Source organism: Amblyomma americanum, chromosome 9, assembly GCF_052857255.1.
Source record: "Amblyomma americanum isolate KBUSLIRL-KWMA chromosome 9, ASM5285725v1, whole genome shotgun sequence".
NCBI lineage: Eukaryota > Metazoa > Arthropoda > Arachnida > Ixodida > Ixodidae > Amblyomma > Amblyomma americanum.
In genome coordinates, this window is record NC_135505.1 from 139,867,009 (window position 1) to 139,891,066 (window position 24,058).

The following is a 24,058-nucleotide window of genomic DNA, read 5'->3' on the forward strand; positions in this document are numbered from 1 at the left end:
TCCCATGTCTCTCCAATTAACCCTGTCCTTTGATAGCTGTGCCTACCATATGCCTGTGAACTTCCTAATCTCGTCCGCCGACCTAACTTTCTGCCACCCCCTGCTACGCTTGCCTTCTCTTGGAATCCACTCCGTTACCCTTAAGGACCACCGGTTATCTTGCTTCGCATTACATGCCCTGCCCAAGTACATTTCTTCCTCTTGATTTCGACTACAGGATGTCATCAACCCGCGTTTGTTCCCTCACCCACCCTGCCCGCTTCCGGTCCCTTAACGTTACGCCTACCATTTTTCTTTCCATGGCTCGCTGCGTTGTCCTCAATTTAAGCTGAACCCTTTTCGATAGCCTCCACGTTTCTGCCCCGTGGGTGAGTACCGGTAAGATACAGCTGTTGTACACTTCTCTCTTCAGAGATAGTGGTAACCTGCTATATTCATGATTAGAGAGAACCTGCCATATGCGCTCCACCCCAGTCTTATCCTTCTAGTTATTTAGCTCTCATGATCCACAATATCCTTGGGTTTCATAAAGTCTGTGCAGGATGGGTCCAAACAACTCGCAGTGTTGCATAAACAAACACGCTTGGACATTTGCCAAAACATTTGGATCGCTACGTTAACGAAGGTGACGTCTTCTTAGACAGAATCATCACTGCTGACGAAACCTGGATCCACCAGTACGAGCTGGAGAGTAAGCGGCAGAGCATGAAAGGGGAGCATCCACAATCGCCTAGCAAGAAAAAAGTTCGAAACCCAACCTTGAGCTGGAAAACTGCAGCTTACCGTTGTTTTTTTTTTTTGGGGGGGGGGGGGACGCAAAAGGCCCAGTACTGGTACACCAGGAGAGAGGCACAACAACAGACAGTGCGCGTTACAGTAAGATGCTTATACCGACCAGCTAAAGCCTGCAATTCGAAGCAGACGTCGAGGACTACTGTCGAAAGGTGTGTTGCCATCTGCCCAAACTGCTGAGACGCTCCGAAAACTGAAGTTTGAAGAAATCGCTCATCCTCCGTATAGTCCTGATCTTGCCTCTTCTGACTACCACTTGTTTGGACCACTCAAAGAAGCATTAAGGGGTCATCGTTTCACCTCGGACCAAGAAGTGAACTCGGTGCATGCGTGGCTCGCTGTGGAGCCGAAAACATTTTTTTCTGAGTGCATCAGGAAGATTGTGCAACGATGGACCAAGCGCGTTGAAAAACAAGAGGACCATATTGAAAACTGATAAATTCAGTTTCCTATTTGCACTGCAATAAAAGTTATAGCTACACTGCGGATAATTTCTGACTCACCCTCGTACACAAGAAAAAAAAAAGAATCGAACCGCTGTGCACGATATCAAGTTTTCGGCACCCTACGCGCTCTTTTTTTTTTCTTTCAGAATCGTGAAATGAGTTTCTAATTTGAAGGGCTGATTGTTAAATCTATCAACCAAATTATGTTTGAGCCTATGAATAATTGTTCTCGTTAAATATGTTTCATTTCCTTGCCCTAGCTTCTATTGTTATACTGAAACAATACATACTAACACACTCAGTCAGAGAGTTTTTTACCATAGTTTTTGTACTATAGCTTACCATATTGGGAGCAGTTCTCAGAACACCCTAATTAGCTATTTCTGATCGAATGGTTCATTCCAACGGACAGGGATAGGAGCGGGAGTTTGGAGGGTGTACAGACCACATCTAAAGACAGCCCGTCACGTGTTTTTTTTTATAATGTACATGAATGTTATTTCATGACTCCTATTTATTAGACTGTTAGCTAAGCCTGGGTTCATAGGCAAATGGAGTAAGAACGAAACTGTCACGTTAAAGCATTCATAACAACAGACGCTATTCCTTGCTGAGCGTGACTAATGCGGTGAAAATTTGTGTACTTTTGAAAAGGTTTAAGTTACTTCGTGCAGATCTAAGGAAAAACTTTCATTGCCTGTCAAAGTTCAATGGGACACACGCGGGAGTCCGTATAAGATGCACCACCCCAACGGCACCCTTTCATGGCTTACAAGCTGCACGGTGCGTTTGAAGCCGTTGCATTCACATTCAGTGCAACTGTCCAGCGATGCCTTCTGACACTGTCGAGCAAGCCATTGTCTTCATAGGTGTTTTGCTTGTAAGAATAACTTTTTAACCTCGCCTTGTTTTGTAAAAAGAACTTTAATTAGATATAAAGACAGAGTTGTAAAAATTACAAAAATATACATTCACAATAACGATATTGCTTATCAGCTAATATAAGCAACAGTCAGCAAGAAATCAAATCTGATGGTGAGATGTGGGGTTTGGCATCAGTACTATGCAATAAGTAAAAAAATGCATCGGAATTTTGATAGGATCTATTTGAAATTCAATGAGCCCCATAGGTAACCAACTGGATTAAAATAGATTCGGATTAAAATAGGACAGGCAAAGGGGCTTCTCAATCCAATTTGAGCAATTGGTATTGTCACTTAAGCATTACAGCGAAATAGCATTTGCCTGATAAAATATGAAATAATTACTCGTTATTTTTACTTTTGTGGATAGAAGGGACCAGTAAGTGCGAGTGAGCGCAAAAACGAATCCCTGGCGACGGCACATTTTTATAGCACCGAGTTCATTCCTGCCAGGACGCGCGGTTATTCGGAACGTTGCTGCAACGGCACTCGATTCGGTTTGACGCGCTAAGCAACACTCCGGCAACCCGCAGCAGCAAGCCGCTGGCAAAATCCAAAAAGAAATGATGGTTGCCGGCGCCTTATGGGAGGGGCGGCCCATTACGGGAAGCGTGCAAGCTTGGCGACTCATCATGTCGGCTGCTTATCGCACCGAGCCCAAAGGAGGCAGAGCAGACGCTTACACACGATCACCCCTTGGTGTGCGAAATGGATTCGCCCTTTTCGGGCCAAAAGACGCTGGTGACGCAGCCGACGCAGCGATGCATTTCGAACAGGGGCGACGCGTATGGGCACGAAATGGATGCTGTTGCGCAGCTTCCCCCAGGTTGATGGCGTTTTTTTAAAGCCCGTACTATTTACCGTCTTGGCCCAGCGAGCCAATCTACTATTCCTAGCGAATCAACTCCACCTACACAGCCATCTGATTTATACCCGACTCGTTATCTTTTGCATGATCACGACCATCGCCTAATCTAAAGACGAGGTGGACCCGACTCTGCAGAGCATGGGAACTCCGCTATGGTCCCTTTTTGTCAACTGAGCCACAGGCCACGCCGTAATCGCAAAACGACGCCGCCATTTTAATTGCACTCCCATGTAAGCGAGAGATGAAATATCCTTTGATGCGACCTTGGAGCGGAAAAAAAGGAAGTGTAAATCCAGGGCCATTTCTTTGTTTATCGTTAACCCATACCTCTTCTCAAAATCACAAGCCTTTTTCTTCAGTCTATAAACGGCACTAACACAACGCAATAAATGTGTGTGGAAAGCGCAGCGCTCTCGCTACATGCGTTCGGTTGTTTCTGTGCTAACAGCAGAAACTGCTAAAACTGCCCTCGATCTCTGCTCGCCAACAATACACAAAAAAGTGACCGCAATTCTGTTACCAAGCCCAGGACAACAACCCAAACAACCACATCGCAATGTGTGAAAGGTGGCTCGGTTCGCACGTTGTTTGTAAACGTTGATAGGAATGTGTTAGTGTCCCTTTGCGCTCAGCCGCGACGACTGCTGACAGAAAGCGCTACGTTTACACGCACTCAGCACTTACCTAGGCACTGTCCCATGAACTTGAGGCCGTCCGCAGGCTTCAGGCTGTGGTGACGCAAAAACTTGACGTAGTGCTTGTAAGGCGGTTATATCTCATTCACGGCATCAAATTTCCACGGCACTGTGGCTTCCGTTCTCCACCGCCTGAAAGATCTTTTTAGCGAGGCACTTCACAACTGCCTTGGCTGCGGCTAAAAAGAGATAGTTGTAGTGGCTGCACCGGAGCCAGTGGTGGGAAGTGACGGCGCTTCAATCGCCAGATGCGGCGATAAGAACGTTTTGAAACGTGCAGAATCCGGCTGCGCTGACGGTGCCAACGCAACTCGCGCAGCGTCATTCATGATGTCGTTGCCGTTGACCAAGCGTGCTGCTCGCGTGACGGCTCTATCGGGTTCTCATGACGTTGGCAACGTTGGCGTCAAGTTTAAGTAGCGCTTCCTAACCAGAGAAACCGCAAAACCTTCATTGTAACATTCTATGCAGCCGAACTGCTTCGTTCGGCTCCGAAGTAGGCTTCCTGCTGGCTCCGGCGCTATGGGGAACGTACGTACATACGTTGAAGTCTGCGGTGCCGATTGCAGCGCCATAACACACTGCCTAGCGAGAAGAGCAAGCAGTTTTGGTTAGTACTGGATGGATGGATGGATGGATGGATGGATACGGCTGAACCCTTTACATCGGGCGGTGGCTCAAGCCACCTAGCCATGTCTTGTGAAATTTTACTCCTGTCTTGCTTTTAGCCACCAATCAGATAACCTTCGCTTGGTTACTTCTAACCTCTTAAAATCCACTTTCCCTTCACTATCCCTAAACCCCAATGCCTTGGGTAAGTCAGCCCCGCTGCTTTCCACTGTAGGGTGAAGCCCTTTACAGAAAAGTATCAAGTGTTCAGCCGTTTCCTCCTCCTCTCCGCACGCAATGCACAAAGTGTCTATCTCCTGGTACCTGACTCTATACGTCTTAGTCCGCAAAACTCCGCGCCACCTTCAGGCGCTTATTGGCGTGAGCCTCCGCGCTCTGTCGGAGGCGCACGTGCCGTGCGTCAGCTATCTGGGCTACGCCGAGAGAAGCTGGGCAATGAATGCTGTCAGCCAAACGCGGGTATCTAATCGCGCAGAATGTGTTCTCGCGTTTGCAGCGGCCCAAGCGGCTGACAAAAACAGTTTTGAGTCAGCGAATGGAACAATTGCAGTGTCACCTTGGCAGCGCAGGTTCCCCATCAGAGCAGTGTGAGGTGATTATTCGCCGCAACTTTATTTGGAAACACGTTCATCTGTTGCGGACACCGCTTGTGCTGGATATTGTAGTTTCTTGGAAGGGCTCTCGATTCCTGTTCCTCTTACCGATACTTTTTTTCCTTTTCATGGCCAGCTGTGCTCGCATTTGTTTAATTTTCCTTTTTTTTTTGATGCTCAAGTTTCTGTTCCACAGCTGAGCCGTAACGAGATAAAACTTTTGCATGCTTCCCTGTCGAGCGGTATTGTAATGCAATTGTCGACTTCAGTGTGCTTGCCTCTTTTTCCCTAAGAAAACGACAGAAGCAAGAAAGAACCCCGCTATATATATATATATATATATATATATATATATATATATATATATATATATATATATATATATATATATATATATATATATATATATATATATATATATATATATATATATATGTGTGTGTGTGTGTGTGTGTGTGTGTGTGTGTGTGTGTGTGTGCGTGCGTGCGTGCACTTTTCTGCATCCAAATAAACAATGATTATAAAATTCCTCTTATAAAATTTGCCGCCCAGTGACTGCGAGACATTAAAGACATCAGTGCACGGAACTGGAGACTGCTGCAGGCATGGGCTGCCGAGATCTACAAGCGACTCCAGCGTCTGTTTACCGCTATGGAGTGGTCAAGCGAAATAGCCGCGGCATTCGAAGTCGAATGCCTGAGCTGGTATGATCACGCGCCAAGAAAGCCATGCTTGTCATTTATTCCATAAAAAATGTGATCAAGAAATGTTACACAGGCACAACGGCAAGTGGTTCTTTCTAAGACATTTTATTCCTCCAACAGCCACACTGACAATATTCGCCTTCTCCTCTGTCTGTCTCTTTCTTCAGTGTTTTTTTTTTTCTGGCGGCCACAAGAGGCCTCTACTTGCGCGGCAAGTTTTTTTTTGTCATTTTGTAATGCATAGCGTACGTCACGCAACGTACGGAATGAGTGGTGCTCTGTCCCTAGAGAGAAGCTACCTAGGGCTTCTCGGAGGATTTGGGGACTCGAACAACGAAGGAGACATCTATTTCGCCTGCAAGGCTTGGGACTTCAGCGCCCTCTCTTGTCGTTTCAAGGAGCGCCGAGGTTGTCCTTGCAGTCGAAGGACAGCACGGATACACTTCCTCTGCGCGCAACGCAAACCTCTCTTTTTCCTTCCCTACCATGCGGCTGGAAGGCGCATCCACATCCTCAACATCCTCAACGGCCAACTTCAAGAACCTCACGGATCGGATTTGATAAGGGCAACTCTTGCATATCACAGCGATGCTTATCACGGGTATATGTGAATAGATAAGCTTAGCACAACTCACTTAATAGGTGACGTTTTCCAAAACACATGTTTAGTGCATACCCAATAGTTTTGGACAAATGCATTTCTACACGAGGAAGAGTTCGATATAATTTTTTTCACATTTTGTAAGATTTCACTATAACAATCAGTACATCCACAGATCTCCCGTCGGGAGGCTTGCATTATTTGCTATTAACGTTTTTGCAATCGTCAAAACCGATCCTTATTGGTTTTCTATGGAAGTCTTTACTGCTTGATGGGAGCGATGGAGAGACTTAAAAAAAAAACGATTTTCCTACACATCACAAGAATCGATGATGGACATTAATATTTCCATGACAGTACCTTACAATTTTTCAGGATTCAAAATTTTTGTCCAAGAACGTTGGACATGGTATTTTGAAGAACTCGAAAGCTACGCCACAGAAGAGCGAGTGATTAAAATTCACGCTAAAGCAACTTATCTTGCGAAAAGTATTCTCGAATCTGAAAATTTGCTGAGTGCTGCAAGTAATCTTGCTTTATGCTTTTTATGACAGAGGAATCTGTGGCAACGGAGGTAATATATTGTATCTGGGACATCTACAAGACTTTAGCAACATTTTAGACGTAGATATTACGACAAAACCCTTTAAGCGTTTCCTACGCTTACGAAATGCGATAGGGACAGAATTCAGACTAGAAATGAAAGTTGGCTCACAAAACTTCTCTGAGCGTTTTGTTGGAACACGTATCTTGAAACTTTCTGAAGTTCAGCTAAACACGGTTAAACGCCACCGAACGTCACATATCTACAAAGCCTGCAGCTAATACAGTTCTTTGTCTGCAACCCCAAGACAGGAAGTTGCGTCAACCATACGAAAAGAACCAACTACGCAGGTGTGTATTTTAACTAGTCGGAACCGACCGTTCTTTTCTGTGTCTGCCTACGTGCTGGAGAACTACGGGCCTCTTCACGTTATGAAACGAAAAACGAAAAATATAGCTTTAAGATAGCAATAAAAAGCTACAGGTCACTTTACGGTCTGTAGCGAGTGCATTGTTGCTTTTTCTTAGCAATTTACTTTCTTCACTGTTTACTAAGACGAACGGGAACCAGCTAATCAAAGTTGCTATTCCATAATATTAAAGCAGCGCTAAGCAACAAGGACGAAGAAAGAAGGGAACACACACACAGGCGCTGATCTTACAACTAAATTTTATATGAAGTAAGCAGGTCAATTTATACATACACAAGAACTACGCAAGAAAGACAAGCTGTTGCGTCAGCACCCCTTCAGTATCCCTAACCTCCAAGGAAATGAGCCTGTTGCACCGGGGATAGCATATCGGCGATAACTGCACGAGCGTTTGATGCAGTGTGTTTTTATTTGCATTTTTAAATGAGTACATGTGTGTTTGACCATGTGCATATGCGTAGTTCTTGTGTATGTATAAAGTGACCTGCTTACTTCAAATAAAATTTAGTTGTAAGATCAGCGCCTGTGTGTGTGTGCTCCCTTCTTTCTTCGTCCTTGTTGCTTAGCGCTGCTTTAATATTATGGAGCATTTCCAACTCGCCCAATCTGCCGTTCTTCTACAATTTGCTATTCCAGAATCCCCCTTACGCCATCATCCAGATACGCGCTTCTGAGAGCTTCTTCGTAGACAGACGCGTCCTCCAGCCGCACGTGCCTTTTCCCTTCTGCCTGCGCTCTGCCTGTGTCTTGCCGCAGGTGGGCGGTTAGCGCCTGCGGTTGCGTATCCTTCTACTGGTTGGGCAGTACTCCGCGTATTCCTCCCAGCTGCAACCGGTCTGGACGTCACAGCACTCGTCAATGATGCCACGCCCGCCCAGTCTCTGGCGCCGCCAGGACTTGCGGCGACCGCCTCCCGGCTTCTTGCCCGAGGGACTACCCAGCAGGCTGAGCGCGGCCTCGGGCTTGAGGAACACCTCCGCAAGGTCTGCGAGTAAAGGGAGAGGTGGAGACATTGATCATTGGGAGTGTATTTACAGCAGAGTCGATCTCGAAGAGCATGCCTGCAAACGGAGACTTCGGCTTGTTGGATCTTATTTTCAGACAAGCAGTACAAGTACAAATCGTGTACAGTCGAGAGCAATATTCGTCTATACCACGGGAACTGTACCGTACCGCCGCTTCACGGGTGCGCTTGATGGTGCCCAGATAGCCGAAGGGGAAGAATTTTTAGCTCCAGGTATATGAGCTAATTCGTTTCGGTTCATCCAGTTCCTACTTGTCTAAAGAGTGCAGTTTAGTCGGAGCAAGAATGGTATGCAACACGTTTTCTCCCGAAAGTACACAGGGACCAAAGTTTATTTGAAATACGATAGCCCGATTTTTGGTTTGGTTTACGAAGGTTTAACGTCCCAAAGAGAGTCAGGCTATGAGGGACGCCGTAGTGATGGGCTCTGGAAATTTCGACCACCTGGGGCTCTTTACGATGTGTTTAGCCGAATCCTTTATGGGTAGGTACCCGGGGGCAACGGTCCAGGCTGGATTTTTTTTCCAATACGGATATTCTGGAATATTTCTGTACATTTCTCTTGTAGCCAAATGGCTACAAGACAAATGTGCAGAGCTTTTCCAAGAATTCGGGAGAAGCGGTTGTAGTTCCATTAGCTGCCACCAAGTGTCGCGTGGCTTTGAACTTACGAAAACAAAGCGCTAACGCCATCGTAAACCTAAGAAAGGAGAGTAATCGACTGGCTGCAGAACCAAACGCAATACGCCGCTGGGCTTTGCTCACTGGCCGAGAGCTGTCCCGGATTCTTGTTAATGGCAGATGCATATGAACGAGCACCTTTATTGAAGAAAAAAGAACATGATGCGGGTTCGCGAAAGAAAAATAGTGTGCATTGCCTTGCAGCCAAGTCAGCCGGAATTCATTCCGGTGCCTGGAACACGCATGTCTCCATTGAATAGCACAGCAGGTGCAGAACCGTACATTAATAATTTTTTTTTCAAATTCCAGCAAACCTCATCTGGTTTAACGACTACATGCACCGCAAATACAAAACACCAACCTCTCTGTGTCGTTTCCCTTCCGTTCTGTGTATTTGTGCTGTTCAACGCATCTGTCTCAGTACTTCAGAAAAGCTGCTTCGCTGGAGACATCAGACGCGGCTTTTCTAAATTAAATAGGGGACTGTGTAGGGACTGAAAAGTAAAAATTGGAGGGGACACTTCAGCTCCGCCTAAATGGCATGGCGTGATAGCGTTAATCGGTCAATGCTCATATATGAGTAACAGGTCATTCTCGACTTTACATTCATATATCCTAGCTGATAGACTTTATACCACTCCTGGCGCAGTGGCGCCACGGTTAAACGATGCGTTACTGCCCTGCGATGGCAGGTGCTGCCACCGGTGGGGCTTCTACTAACCAGGTTGCTTTTCCCGATCAACCTCCCGCGACCAAGCATTATTTTAACTGCCACCTGCCACGGTGGTCAGTTTGCTCACAGTCCTGTGGGCAGGTTGTCATAACGCCACAAGATCGCGTGACCTGGGTTCTTCCCCCCCACCATAGGTTGCTTTTCGGGGGATTTCGGTCACAACGGCGACATATCCTGCATAACGGGAGCATTAATCGCGTTAAAACTTATGGAGTTGTCGCAATAGAAAGAAAATGAGACAAATTAAATCGGAGACATTATTATTCCTCATAACAGCCAAAAGAAGAAAAAAAGATGAAACAAAGCTCAGTCTTTTTCCGCCTGCACAAAGTTCCCGGCGTTCCGTTAACGTATTAGGAGTATACTGTATGGGTCAACTGTACGAAAACGCTTCAATTGGCACTATATCCCCATTTGATAGTTGGCGCCCTCCTGCGTTTGTGAGCCCTTGCCGTTTGTGGAGAAGCTAATCTCCTTGTGAAGTCTTGCAAGTGGCGCGCTCGCCCGAATATCTCGGGCGCCCAGGGCGTGTCCTTACCACTGTCCTTGTCGAGGGGGGCGTCCCTCTTCCTTCGCTTCATCTTGTAGATGTCCTTCTCGCACACCCAGTTCATGTGGGCCATCAGCTCATGGTAGCAGCGACGGTGCCGTTCCACGTGCCACACACGGGCCCAGTCGTCGTCATTCCTGCGATGGCGGGCATTTGCACCAAGTGGGTCTTTAGTGAAATCTCTAAGTAGGTTTGGTTTGGTTCCATGGTGTTTAACGTCCCAAAGCAACTCAAGCTATGTGGGACGCCATAGTGGAGAACTCCGGGAATTTTGGCCGCCGGGGGCTCTTTAACGTGCACTGACAATGAATTATTCCGGAGACCTCCACTACGGCACCTCTTCGATTCTTCCTTTGTTCTTTCACTCCCTAACTTATCCCTTCCCTTACGGCGCAGTTCGGGTGTCCACTGAGATACGTGAAACAGTTACTGCGTCATTTGCTTCCCTCAAAGCCAAATTTCAATTTCAATTTAACAATTTTTATCGCACACTGGACAGGCCTCCAGCTAGCGTTCCGCCTCTATCGAAGTGCGACCGCCGCGGCCGGGGTCGAACCCACGTCTTTTGGGTCAGCAACCGAGCACCATAACCATTGAGGCACCGCGGCGGCTACTCTCCAAGTAGGATAGAACTTGAAAAACAAAAAAAACAAAAAAACAGCCGTTGTTAAGAATTGGCCCTGGCCTGTCTGGTGTTGTATTACTACGCTTACCAATCCCCACAGCAAACGAAATGAGCTTTCGAATGCTTGTGTATATCGAACTAGGCAGATACATAAAAGTTTTGAGCTGGTAATTTCGTCTTGTGATATCACTCTTGTACAGGTGACGAGAAAAACTTTAGCAGCGGACTACTTTTTTGTCGTGGAGAAATTCTGCACGGCGGTCACAATGTGTGCGGCGCTTCAGTCCAGTTGCACTTAGTTGTATCCGACTATAGTCACGAAATTTGTTGCTCCTTTATTTATACCTTATTTACATGTTTTGATAACTAAAGCCGTTGCACATCAGCAATAAATGTGAGACTGAAGGAGCTGATAAACAGTTGGGAAATTAAAGATCCGAACTCTAAACAAGATACAACGTTATACAACATTACAAACAAATGTTGGTACAGGCGCTCAAATGAAAAAAAAAAACGCTGATAATCAGGAAAGAAGCGCAGACCAACGAAATGGGTTCAGCGTCAGATAAGGACAACGCGGCGAGCCATGGAAAGAAAAATGACAGGTGTAACGTTAAGAGACCGTAAGCGGGCAGAGTGGGTGAGGGAACAAACGCGTGTTAATGACATCCTAGTCGAAATCAAGAGAAAGAAATGGGCTTGGGCAGGGCATGTAATGCGAAGGCAGGATAACCGCTGGTCCTTAAGGGTAACGGGGTGGATTCCAAGGGAAGACAAGTGCAGCAGGAGGCGGCAGAAATCTAGGTGGGCGGATGAGATTGAGAAGTTTGCGAGGATACTGTGACCATAGCTGGCAAAGGGCAGGATTAATTGGAGATGCATGAAAGATTCCTTTTGATGAGGATGATGATGCCACGCAGTGTCGCACCATCACTGACGTGCCATGTCATCGCTGGCGGTGTGCGCCAGCGAGTCATTGCGAGTCATCAAGTCATTGCAAGATGTTTTATTGAGTGGCGTTTAAAGGTATTTGACAGCTCCCAAGCTCATGACAATGAAGTGGAAGTTTATGAGCGTGAACACGAGAGCGCGTGGCTGATTGCCTCGAGCCCTACTTGTGGCGATACACGGCGTGTGCTTTCCGCAGCGTGGTGGCAAAGGTTATGCCGCCCTGGGTGGTTCTCTTCTTTCGGCAAGCCGAACGACACACCTCCCTTCCCACTTCGTTTACGAAAGCGGCCGCTTTCATAAACAAAGTTTCGAAAGTAGGGTTCGAGGCTATCGCGCATGCGGTACCGTGTTCACTCTCATAAATTTCATGACTGTACGGAGGGCACCGCAGCTCTGAAATTTTACGTCTAACTTAATTGCCGATGGTTGGGAATATTAAAGTGATATTTAAAAGATTCTATCGGGAATTCTCCAGTGTTTTCCTCCTGAAACACGTGCAGACTGCTACGGTAAAAACCGTAGTTCACTTGTAGAAACCGAAACCATGGCAAAGCATGTGTGGCTTCGCGAAGCCGGCATTGCAACGTCCGGCATGGTCTAGTGGCTAGGATACCTGGCTCTCACCCAGGAGGCCCGGGTTCGATTCCCGGTGTCGGAAAGAATTTTTTTTCACTTTTTACCTCCACACTCGCTGCTACGATTTCTCTGCAAATGGGAGTCCCCAGTTGTTACAAAATTTAGCTGGAGCCCTCCACTTCGTTGTACCTCATCGCCCGCCCTATTGTATCCGCCTTCGGGTTACTCTCGGGTGCCATCAAGGTGCATTTGGGGCATCTGTAGAAAAAACCACTAAGGGATTTTTTTTTTTCATATAACATGTTAAAACTGTCAATAATCGGCGCCGTTGTGTGACCTCTAACAATTTCTATAACTGTTAAATAGCATATAAGAGCTAAACTGATGCACATTTTAGACCGTTGAGATGGTAGGGGCACCGTGCGGTGCTTACTTTCACTGGTGAGGCCATGTTAATTTTTCCTGCCACTAGATGGCGGCCCATTCGCATAAACTAAGACGTGCCTAGATGCAGTGCCGCTCCTTCATAAATTAATGCCTTGAGGCGCGATTCATTGCGTTCTCAATGCTTACTGTACCATTATAACTACATGATATATGCATTGATATGCTGACTCGCCACAAACCAGTTTTCGCAATGGTCAAATACAACGAAACACCACAACTTCTGGCCATTGAAGATACTAGAGTCACCTAGTGTCGCTGATCTTTACTAGCTTCACTACGTTATTTTTTCGTGCCGATAGGCGGCAGTGCGTTCGAACTGCGCTCTCAAAACTGCGGAAAGGTGTGACGGTTAGGGGTCTGACATTTACTAATTCGGGACTGTACTTGACATCAGATATGCTACAAATACGAGATAATAACCTGAAAACGACTGGGAGAGTAGCTTTGGGTGCTTATAGCAAGTGAAGAAACGAAGGTATGCACCGAATTGTGGGTTGGCCGTCCTTGAAGCTCGGGAAGCACAGAGCAAAATTTCGTTTAGTGGGATACTAAGAAGAATGGATGATAAGAAGTGGGTATTCAATGTCTTCAGGTACTTGGACAGTAAATACGTGAACACGCGGAGAAAAAAGAAAAAAGAACAATAAAGCTTAAGATCGACTATAGACTATACAGGCAATAAGATGGAAGGAATTTACCACGAGCATCAAAAAGAAAATACAAAATATAGAAGCAAAATATAATCATTGCGGTCACACAGAGACGGGGAGAGTGAAATCTGGAAGGAAACATTCTACTGTCATTCAGGAAACATAGGAAACGAGGAAATATAGAAATGAGAATCAGAGACAGAGACGATATTTCAGCAGCTCGCGGGAGCAGTGTAGAGAACATTAAACTTGTTCTCGTGGACTTTAAGTGCATGCGTGCAGATCAAACCCAACAGTTCTAGACAAAGGCATTTTCGAGCGCGAAACAGTTTATGAATGCAATTTTTTCATTTATGTAATATTTCAGTAAACCGCCGGACGGCAGTCATACGTTAATGATGAACGTTTTTGCTAGCGTCAAAAGAGTTCCCCCGGGGTTTTCTATGGCAGTCTTAACTGGTAGATGCGAGCGATGGAAACTTTATGAAATATTTGTCTATGTATCACAAGAATGGACCATTACTTTCAATATTTCTATTGCGGTACTTTACAGTTTTCAAAATATTCATTTTTTTGTCCAAGACTGTCCCACATGGGGATTAAGGGTGCGAGACAGTTTACCGGTTGCTGAAGATCTCGTTCCAGTCAGGCACTTCTGAGCCAGCGGCCACCAGGCGCGGAGGGGCGACGCACAGGCCGAGCCACAGGGCCATCCACTGAAGCAGCATGGCCGGAGCGCGGACTCGCCAAGCTGCTGGGCCATATAGGCAAGAAACACATTACAAGAAAAATGCACATTTCCACGTGTGTCTGCCTCTGATCCGAGCAAAATTACTACATGTCAGAGTAGATTAATATACAGGGTGTTTCACTTCAGACTTTCCTCAACAGGATCTTGAAGTTAGAAAAGCACTTTTTTCGACATAGCATTTTCAGCAGTGTAGTACATCGGAATACAGCAAAGATGTGCTCACTAGAAGCCTGGCTAACTAGTATTGAATAGTTAACTTCGAAACTATTATTGTTAGGCTCCTTAATTACTCAGAGGCGTGTAGTCCACCGTAAGCAATATCCATATCAGTTATAGAGAATATCGAAAGCGCTGTTATCCTCGGCGTTGTGGACCAACAAATTTTAGCTATTTCGAAGACTTTCGTGGACTAGAGAAGTTGCTTTGCCTGCAAGGTTTTCGAAAGCGCAAGTATTTTTGCGCCATGCAGCCAAAATTGAAAATTTTGGCATAGGCACTGAGGAGGCAGTGATCCGCCATTGTTTTCAAAACTTCAGCGTAGCAATCGATCATGAGAACATTGCATGCACCCATCGCCTTGTGGGTTATGTATCTGAGCACACTCGTCCAACCATAGTCGTGTTTATTTCATAAAAAATCAGAGACTCTCCGCTTTCGAATGGTCGTAGATATAATCGAACTGACCTTAAGGTTTCGAAGACTTTTCCCTCAAAGGTAGAAATTTGAGGAAGCAACTAGTCGACTTTACAAAGGAAAACCTGTGTCATTGGCTTTGAATTAATTACTTCGCATTCTAGTCCCAGACGCTAGGAGTGCGATGAAACCTCGTAAACAGTAAAAGAAATAGCAATCACCTCTTGACAATGAACATCGCGGTGGCTCGATGGTTACGGCACTCGGTTGACGACCCGAAAGACGCGGGTTCGATCCCGGCCGCGGCGCTCGCATTTCGATAGTGGCGAAACGCTTGAGGCCCGTGTACTGTGCGATATATCAGTGCACGTTAAAGAACCCCAGATGGTCAAAATTATCTGGAGCCCTCCACTACGGCGTCCCTCATAGCCTCGGTCGCTTTGGGGCTTTATACACTCCATAAATCAAGCCTGTTCCTCAATAAGAATTGCAATAGCCTCGTCATGAATAATCCAATGCTCCTTTGTCTATCCGCTATATGAACCAACATTCGTATTTTTCTTTCGAAGTGTGAACTTCTTTCTAATCTTGTTTCTACAGCAAGCAGCAAGCTGCTGACATTAACAGAAACTTGGCTGATCAGTAACATTACGAAGATGGAAGTGCTCGCTGATATGCGGGTTTTTCAGCTTTTTAGAAAATACCACAAGGACGCCCGGGGAGGGATTGTACTTAGCGTTGTTAGTCAATGTTTGCGATGCTCCTAAATACGCGATTCCTCTGATCTTGAAATGTTAGGGCTCAACTGCCAACCTGCACTAAATACTGTTTTACTCGGTATTGGCTAAAAGTCTCCACATGAGCCGTATTTTTTCCAATCCACATAATAGCGTACTAAGTGAACTGATCGCTAAGGACGATTATCAACATATCTTTTTTTGGAGATTGTAATTTTTCAAAAATTGATAGTCATAACCGGACTGCATCTATACCTAACAATGGGGAAGAATTTGCAGCTCCTAAATTTTAGTAACTACCTCCACCTGACTCAGGTTATACTGGAACCCAGCTGCGTATCAAAAAATTGCGGAATTATTTTGATTCTCTTATTAACGAATCACCCTGACAGCATTCAATCGATTTACCTGAAATTAGCGAACACAAATTAACACACACACCAACCTAGTTCTTACACCAATCCAGTGAGAAAAAAAAATTGAAACCGTACGTCTTTATGACGAAGGAAATTATCACAAGATAGATGATGAAATTAATGGTGTTTTGAAGTTTTTCATCAAGCTTTTATTCCTGAAGTATTCAAGAAAGTTTATTGTTTAAGAATAAGCTAGAAAGTCGAACAAATGCGTTAATGTCACAGTTCAGTTTTCGTGGTAATTCGCAGAAACCATGGTTTACTAAGACGCACATTTGGCGAACAAAAACAAGAGTTTTTGCCGTTCTGCCATGCTTCATAGGACGCCTAGCTCAAGTGACGGCTGACATACGGCGAGGCCAAACAATCGCATCTCACTGCTATTCACAACGCAAATTTCAAACATACATTTTACCGCCCTGACTTGTCTAGTCTTTTAGAAAGAGTGAATTCGCGGGAGATCCACTCGTTCGCTGCCGGCGGATGTCCACAACCTGGTATTCGTCCGACATCTGTTGGTTGACTAAAACGTGAACCTTGATTACTGCCCAGAAAAGACATCCGGCACACGCCCCGTCTATATCCAATCTGGGTCGAGGACGTTCGGATCTAAATGGAATGTCCGGCGGATATTCCTGGTTCATTGGGTACCATTGGGTATGCTCTGCAGTAATCCCAGAAAATTTTGGCAAGTCACAAAGCTGCTCCACACGCCCGAGGTAGCAGTGACTGATGCATCAAGCGCAGTCTTCACTAAGGCTGAGTGCGCTACTATGTCCAATGTCGACTTCTCATTCGTTTTTATGAACGAAACAGAAAAGGTCATTTCCGACACGACCTTCAAAGATCGATAATGTTTACCGGCAATCGTATCCTTGTCATGAGGTATTTCGTCTCTAATTGAAACCGTAAAGCTAACATCTTCATCCGGTGTTGACAGCATTAACTCGAAGCTTCACAAAACTGTCAGGGGTATTTGTGCAGAATTTCAGTGCCTTCTTATTTTAGAATCACTTTCATCGGGACAACTACCGGACGGCTTGAAAACTGATAAGGTCGTCCAGTCACCAAATCGGGCAAAAAATATTGACCAGTTAAATACCGTCCCATTGTCCGTATCGTTTTTTAATAGTGCCCTCGTGTTTTTTGTGCGCTGTTTGACGATGGAAAACCCGCGACATCATTTCTGTCACGCTCCTAAATACGTAAAACTATTAGCATACAAGTCCCTTTTCAGATCAAAACTAGAACATCCTTCATCCATATGGAACCTGCATTAGGCTTACGTTATCAATGCCCTTGATTGAATCAGTTTAAAACAGAGCGGCCAGATAGAGATTCTTCACATTCTTACGACATGTGTGTCAGCCTTGAAAGCTAAACCCGGCTTATTACACATCTCAGCTCGCTGCCTTATTTCCAGCCTTTGCCTGTTTTATGCACGTTTCAAGCCTAGGTAGTCACGGACCCAGTTCTTTTCGAGGAATTTCTAGCCATTAGGATAAAACAAAGGCTGGACTATGGAGAGCATCTGGCATTATCAGACCCTTAAAAGAATGAGATGCTAGCTACAGTGCAGAACCGGGGAGGTCCACAGGAGGGCCATATGTGTAGAAGAGTTGAATGGGGAAAGTACTGGTTTGAAGTAGCTGCCACAAGTTGACTCTCGGAGTGTGAATAGCGAAGAGTCATCTAGGCTGTACACAAAAAACCGTACTTTATGTTATTTGGACTTGCTCTGTTGGTATTCTACTGAGGTACGTTGTTGGCTTAATGGAAGTCCTTACAAAAGGAAGGACTCACCTCCTGGAAGTTGGAGTGAACGCCCGGCGTATGCTATGGCTCGCCGGACAGGTTAGTAGCAGGCGCTACTCGGCTCCGGGAAACCAACGGGTGGTCACTTGAAAGCCATGAGTCGTCGACGGCGATACCAGACACGGGCAGTCCGATGAATGGCGCAGTTGGAAAGGACACTGCACAACCTTGCCCTCTTGGTCTGCTCCTGGAGTAGGGCTTCATAAAAGGGCGCTGGTCGAGCCGGCGTCCGCGCCTGATTGGCTCCTTTGAGCATGACGTCAGCGTCGAAGGCGAGCTCCGATTGGTCGATCACACCGGGCTTTGCTAATCAGAAGCGTCGGAATGCAATCGGACAGGCCGCGACAGCGGTACTGCGAAACCACTCTGCTCGGAGCGGGCGCCTTCGCATTCTGAAGCCCGGTGCGGTTTACTGAACGTCTTGCGAACCGTGAAGGGGTCTAGTGTTGGCACGCGTTTTATTTTGCTGTGACAGCTCTACAGAGGGCTCTCTTTGCAGTAAAAGCGATATAGTTGTTGCAGAGTGTTCAAGCCGAATGCACTCGCAGTTGGCATGTTGACCACCGAAGATCTTCTTCGTAGACGAGCCTGGGAGTGGACGTCTTTGAAAATTTGCCCTGAGTGGTCATGAGATATAGATGACCCTGATGACCCTTTGGCTTTGGAATGAAGGTTGTAACGAGAAGTGGGGCTGCTACCGCTGTCGCTTCATTTCGGGAAGCGGTTTCACGTCGAGGAAAACCCGTCATTTTTATTTTCAGTGCTTTATACCGCCAAGAACATAAGCAAATAATACGCACAAAATTATGATGATGATGGATTTTTATGGCGCAAGGCAACTGTGGCCAAAGAGCGGCACGGCACGAGGTGTTTTCGATTACTCAAGGTTGGGTCAGAGACCCATTTCCCAAGCATTTCACCCTAAATAAGCCGAGCGCCAGACCAGGTGAAAGCTTGCACCCATTATATCACCGATGGGTACCCGGCGGCACTGGGGATCGAGCCCCGAACCTCCCACATGTGAGGCGGATGCTCAACCAGTTGGCCCCCGCTGATACTTACAAAAAGGGTAGAATGACTTAGGGCTACAGCGACTACTATAGTTGCTAAATTTGGAAGCAAGTATGGCTGTTAGAAAATGCTTAGGGTGTGGTGTACCGAGCATTAGTGACGTATCTTGCGTAGATCTTGGTGTGGAGTACTCTCAACGGATCTGAGAGAGATTTAGGGCTGCTGTAGGGAATAATGATGCCTTTAGCTATGTGGGTCTCAGTGTGGAGTAAACCCGAGTAAAACACCGCCTGAATCAAACTGAATGAGAAGATTAGCTTCCGATCTCTCGCCAGATAACATATTTGAGTGACAGAGGAGCCGTCACTAAATGGATGAAATGTACAAGGCCGCCAAAGACATTTGCGCATACTGATTCTGTTTAGACATGTCTCTCTTGCTTCTCGCCACCTCCCTTATCACCCTCCCCAGCGTCATCACTGTCTTCAATATCATTGCAACTGAGGTGTCCTTGCAAAGCTTCGAGCCTTTGTGCATGCCATGAAATATTGTTATGTGAAAGTCATGTCAATTTTTGTGCTGAATGAGCAAGATGCCACTGGCTGCCTGCTTGGCAGATATGTACTCAATCGAAAAAAAAAACGGCAGGATGCTTCCGAAAATGTGACAGAATGCTTTGTCGTTTCCTCGTAACGAGAGATTTAGTAGTATCTTTTAGCACTTCAGTATTTTTGTGCCATTTTTTCTGTACTTATTTCGCCGCGGCAAAGGAGTGCACAACACTACAGAATATTCAGTTTTTACTACAAATTCATGGCCAAAAATACCAAAATTTTGCTGTGACGTGAACAATTTTGGATTGATTTTTCTTTTCGACAGGAAGTAAATATACGTCCCCGGTTGTCCTTACTGGGCAGTGGACACAATATTTATCCTTTATTTGCCCGTACGTTGCAAACGTGTTGCCTGTTGTTCCGAGCACGTTTGCTGAAAGTCGTTGCAGAAATGACGCCGAAGTCTCCGCCAGGTAGACTTAATCTACAGCCTTTTTCAAAAGAGAAGACACCCCGGGGCCTGCGTCTAGGTTGTGCAGTGGTTCTCTTGAAGCAACCGGCTAACCCCTAATTTAGGGACTAGTGATAACGAGAGCTATCCTCGCTTTCAAGAGATTTGGCAGGCCGGCGATAGATAACGAACCACGCCACCTGGCCCAGAAGCAAAACCTTTGTGCTATATACTTCTAAGAAAGGCTGGACGGTATACTTTCCTTAAGTGTTCCAGTGAGTAGCTGCTTATTGTTTAGTGTTCAAATGCACAAAACAAATTATGATCCATGCTCTGGAAAAATAGAGTCCCCTTGTGATACGAAAACTCAAATGTGTTGCCTAGTTTTATTTGCTAGCGTGGTCAGTGCTGATCCTCCTAGCCCAGATGCACCTGGGTCTTACAGGGGAGACAGAACTGCATCGGCAACCACTGGCCCAGAAATCAAGTGTTATAGTTTACCCCACCGCAGTCGTGGATCGGCTTCTTGAATGCCGTGGGAACCGGCAGTTTACTCCGGGTATGGTTGCAAGATTATGCCGCTATTAATGAATCAGAATTTCAAAAATACTCTAGTGCAGCATTTGTACCCTTCGTTGCAAGAATGGGGCCTCGCCTTCCAGCGAATGGGGTCCTCGAGCCGTGGTCACGCCCGACATGTGACACATCTACAGTCAGGGCCGAAAGACCGTTTTTTTTCGGACCAAAACAACGCTCTAAAAGGGGCACATCATAAAACAAGAGAGCCAAGCGTGCGCTACCTCTCGGGACAACGCAAGGCTACGGCTACAAGAAAACAGGCCCTACACCTGAGCGCGCAAGAATAAAAACATAATAGGAAGGGCAGTTACAAGAATTACACAGAAAATACAGTAAGACGCGGATGAGACCAGGCGGCAGCTATGAGGGCTTAAAACGCTACATGAAACCTGGCTGCTACGCAACTCACGTCAAAGAGCTATTCCATCCTTGCGGATGCCACTTTCATCTGTGCTCTTCATCCCAGTACGGTGTCGCCCTGCCGTCCGTGCACATACTTCTTGCTCGTGCTCACCGCCGAATCCGTAGCCACGCTCTACAGCAGCGCTCCCGCAGGAATACCTCCCGTGCGCGCCGCTTCGCTGGCCTTATCAAGGATTCACCGCAGCGATAGCAATATCTGGGGAGCAACTGTTCGGTCATGCGCAATTGCGTTTCCTGCGTGTACAACTGGATGACTGGAAAAGAGAGCGCGCATTTTAAATGGCTAAAAAAGGGGCCGCACAGACCTACACAGTTAAGTGCGGATTGTTTTCTCAACTCAGGAGCTAAAACATGGCGGCAGCCTCTCGGAGGCGAAGATCCTTCTTGCTGCTGTAGCTTAATTAAACATGTGCATCTTGGACATACGCAAAAAAAGATAAGAGGATGTTGAAGCAAAGGAACCTGCTTCGGAAGTCAGGGCAGTGGATATACTGCTCTTAATTCATCTTTAAAACGTTTGCTGTTCTTAGCTGTTCCCTCATTTTTGTACCGATATCGGCATCTGCACGACCACCTCAGGGTCCCACCAACAAATATACACCTCCTGGCTCCTGCCGGCCTTTACAAAAAGTCCTTTAGACAGTCTACAGACTGTCCATTCTGTGTATAAAGTCTTTAGACTCTATAGATTTATTACCTTACACTTTTAGTAGACATTTTTCTATAGGCATTTTATAGACTGAGTAGACAAATAGAAATATCTATAGGAAGGCAATAGAGTCTATAGGAAGTGTATAGACTGCCTTTAGACAATTTTTATAAGGGGGGAATAATGAACCTCCCACCTATATAGCCCAGCAGCTCCTACCCAGCACATTCCGTACACGAGGCCACTGCAGCGGTATCCCAGGCGTTAGAACATCTACTGAAGTATACCAATTTAAAAAGTTGGAGAACACTATATTACATTTAGCAGTCACAATGCGATGGCACACGAACCACCTCATTGTGAGCGTGTCAATTACCCTCAAGTACCGCATTCATCAACCTGCGTCAGAAACCACTCCATTCACGGACGGTAGCCACCCTCTGGGTTCTTCCTCTGTCAGCTATCTGCCATCTGACATCTTCCGACCTTGCCAGGTGGTACAGTTGTTCGCATGGCAGCCAACATCCAGTCTCCTCCATTCTCTTCCCCTGAAGAAGAGATGGGGACACTCCTCGCTCTACTGTGACCCCTGCAAACCATGGCCGGTGGCACGTCGCAACTGGCTCTTCAGTGCACCACCCGTGGCAGGCGGTACACCCTCCTGCCATCCCTGTTGGCGGCAAAGTATGACAGCGGTGGCGAGAGCGGTAACATGGGGCTCTTGTGGTATCGCATAATATATGTCTCAATTTCTTTGCGACGACAAACCACTTACGTTGAATCAGGATCATTCCTGTTGCGAACTAATAAGTGGTTGCGGCATCGACAGCTGCGCCCGCGCTCACCGCGGGTCGAATCCTGGCAGCGTCAGCCGCATATCGACGGAGACGAAATGAATAAGAACGCCTGATTGCACTGCGGTGTCCCTCACAGCCTACGTGCAGATTGGAGGTTTCGTTTCGTTTTAAGGGGGTTTAACGTCCCAAAGCGACTCAGGTTATGAGAGACGCCGTAGTGAAGGGCTCCGGGAATTTCGACCACCTGGGGTTCTTTAACGTGCACTGACATCGCACAGTACACGGGCCTCTAGAATTTCGCCTCCATTGAAATTCGACCGCCGTGGCCGGGATCGAACCCGCGTCTTTCGGGTCAGCAGCCGAGAGCCATGACCACTCAGCCACCGGAGCCATTGGGGGTGTTCATCCATATATGTATATGGTTTGTTAAACGTTGTCCCTCAAAACAAAAATTATTTGTTCCTGCTTATAGTGTCTGATGAATAACTAGAGTTAGCGTACAGCCAGAGGGGAGGGGCGGTAACAAAACACAAATGCATATATTTTATTTAGTTTATGATTATTGTTTTACAAAAAAAATAACGATAACAATGTTGATGATTACGGACAGAGCTTTGCTGATGTGAACGCTTAAAATTTGGGTAAAAGGCCCGGGCAGCAAAACAATCCCAAGGCTCGGTGATTGCGGTGTGTGGCACTATTTACTGAAGGCCAAAACAGTGAGACGCTTTTGGCTAGCGAACAATCATTCCTTCATTAACTCCACGCAGTTGGCGATCAAGTGTTGGATGTGGTTTTCCGGAGGCGTCCAGTCCAATATTGTTTGATAGCACACAAGCATCGAGACGACGTCAGTTCCCGACGCGTCTGTATGGACGACCACTCACGCATAAGCCAGCAGCCGCATGCGCACAGGCCGGCTATGCCCACTTGAAGCGATAAAATAACAAACAACGAAACGCTCGAAGCCAACGCCAATGTGTCGAAGGCCAAAAGCAACTCAAGCTCTGAACTTGATCTTTTGCTATCAGGAAGTATGGATGTTTTGGGGGCCTACAAGACGCCGACAAATTGAGACGGGACGCAACAAAACAATAAAAAATGCAATAGAGCGAACAACCCACGCCAGCTCCGAGTGTCTCGGCCGCGCATATTGGCGTCAAATCTCTCGCCAGGCGGCGTGGTCGTATTTGTGAGAGTCCGGAGGATTAAAGATACCCCGCCGTGTAAAAAAAAAAAAAAACTCTTAGGAAGAACACAGAGAGACAAACTGAACAGAGTTACACACGTGCCAATTTGTGCTCACCGAAAGCGCGGCATTTGCACAACGCATACATTAGCCGTGGAACACTTAAACACGCACTCGTCTGGACCGAAACGGTGGGAAAAATATTCAAAAAGAGAAAATTATTTTGGTTTATTTTGGAAACACGCCAAATACTTTGGGATTAACAGAGCTTTCGGCTGAGTCCGAATGCCTGCAGCCTCTGCTATTGGTGCTTGGTTTCAATGCAGCGTGGGGTCGGGCCACCGCCGGGCACTTGTCTTTCCCTACTTTTTCATACGTTTTTTCTGATACAGATGCATAGTGGCAAAGCCGAACGAAGCATAGCCAGCGGAACACGGTTTAGCCAGTCTGGAGTGCATGTGCGTTGGTCCGACGGGTCTCAATGTTTACGCAGCTCCAACTTCTCTCCATCCTTTTCTTCCTCTCGCTCTTCAATGCCAGCCCCGCTCGTCTGAGACATGTGCTGAATGTGTACAATATCTTTGGAGGAG

General features: G+C 46.3%; 2 protein-coding genes and 1 non-coding gene across 3 annotated transcripts in view; 1 reads left to right on the forward strand and 2 right to left on the reverse strand.

The window, feature by feature from the left end:
- LOC144104613 (uncharacterized) overlaps positions 1-3,914 on the reverse strand; it is a 97,339-nt gene extending 93,425 nt beyond the window's left edge. The window contains exon 1 of the mRNA XM_077637726.1: positions 3,714-3,914. The gene's annotated coding sequence lies outside the window, so the exon portion shown is untranslated. The remainder of the gene's footprint in view (positions 1-3,713) is intronic.
- Positions 3,915-5,669: 1,755 nt separating this feature from the next.
- On the reverse strand, positions 5,670-17,992 carry Ilp7 (Insulin-like peptide 7). Its single transcript, XM_077638756.1, has 5 exons — positions 17,804-17,992; positions 14,085-14,214; positions 10,203-10,351; positions 7,848-8,211; positions 5,670-7,379 (listed from the first exon to the last, which is right to left on the reverse strand). Exons 2-4 carry the CDS (start codon positions 14,189-14,191, stop codon positions 7,991-7,993), a joined length of 477 nt encoding a protein of 158 aa, XP_077494882.1. The 5' UTR covers positions 14,192-14,214; positions 17,804-17,992; the 3' UTR covers positions 5,670-7,379; positions 7,848-7,990.
- TRNAE-CUC (transfer RNA glutamic acid (anticodon CUC)) lies at positions 12,377-12,448 on the forward strand. Its single transcript has one exon. It is a non-coding gene; the product is annotated as a tRNA-Glu (tRNA).
- Positions 17,993-24,058: the final 6,066 nt, after the last annotated feature.

What these genes read in the sequence shown, in the direction of transcription:
- Ilp7 (XM_077638756.1), bottom strand. Translation starts at nt 14,191, where the DNA reads ATGCTGCTTCAGTGGATGGCCCTGTGGCTCGGCCTGTGCGTCGCCCCT. An exon ending in AACGAGATCTTCAGCAACCG is followed by an intron (nt 10,352 to 14,084) that starts GTAAACTGTCTC and finishes CCGCCATCGCAG; the next exon opens with GAATGACGACGACTGGGCCC. An exon ending in CCCCCTCGACAAGGACAGTG is followed by an intron (nt 8,212 to 10,202) that starts GTAAGGACACGC and finishes CTTTACTCGCAG; the next exon opens with ACCTTGCGGAGGTGTTCCTC.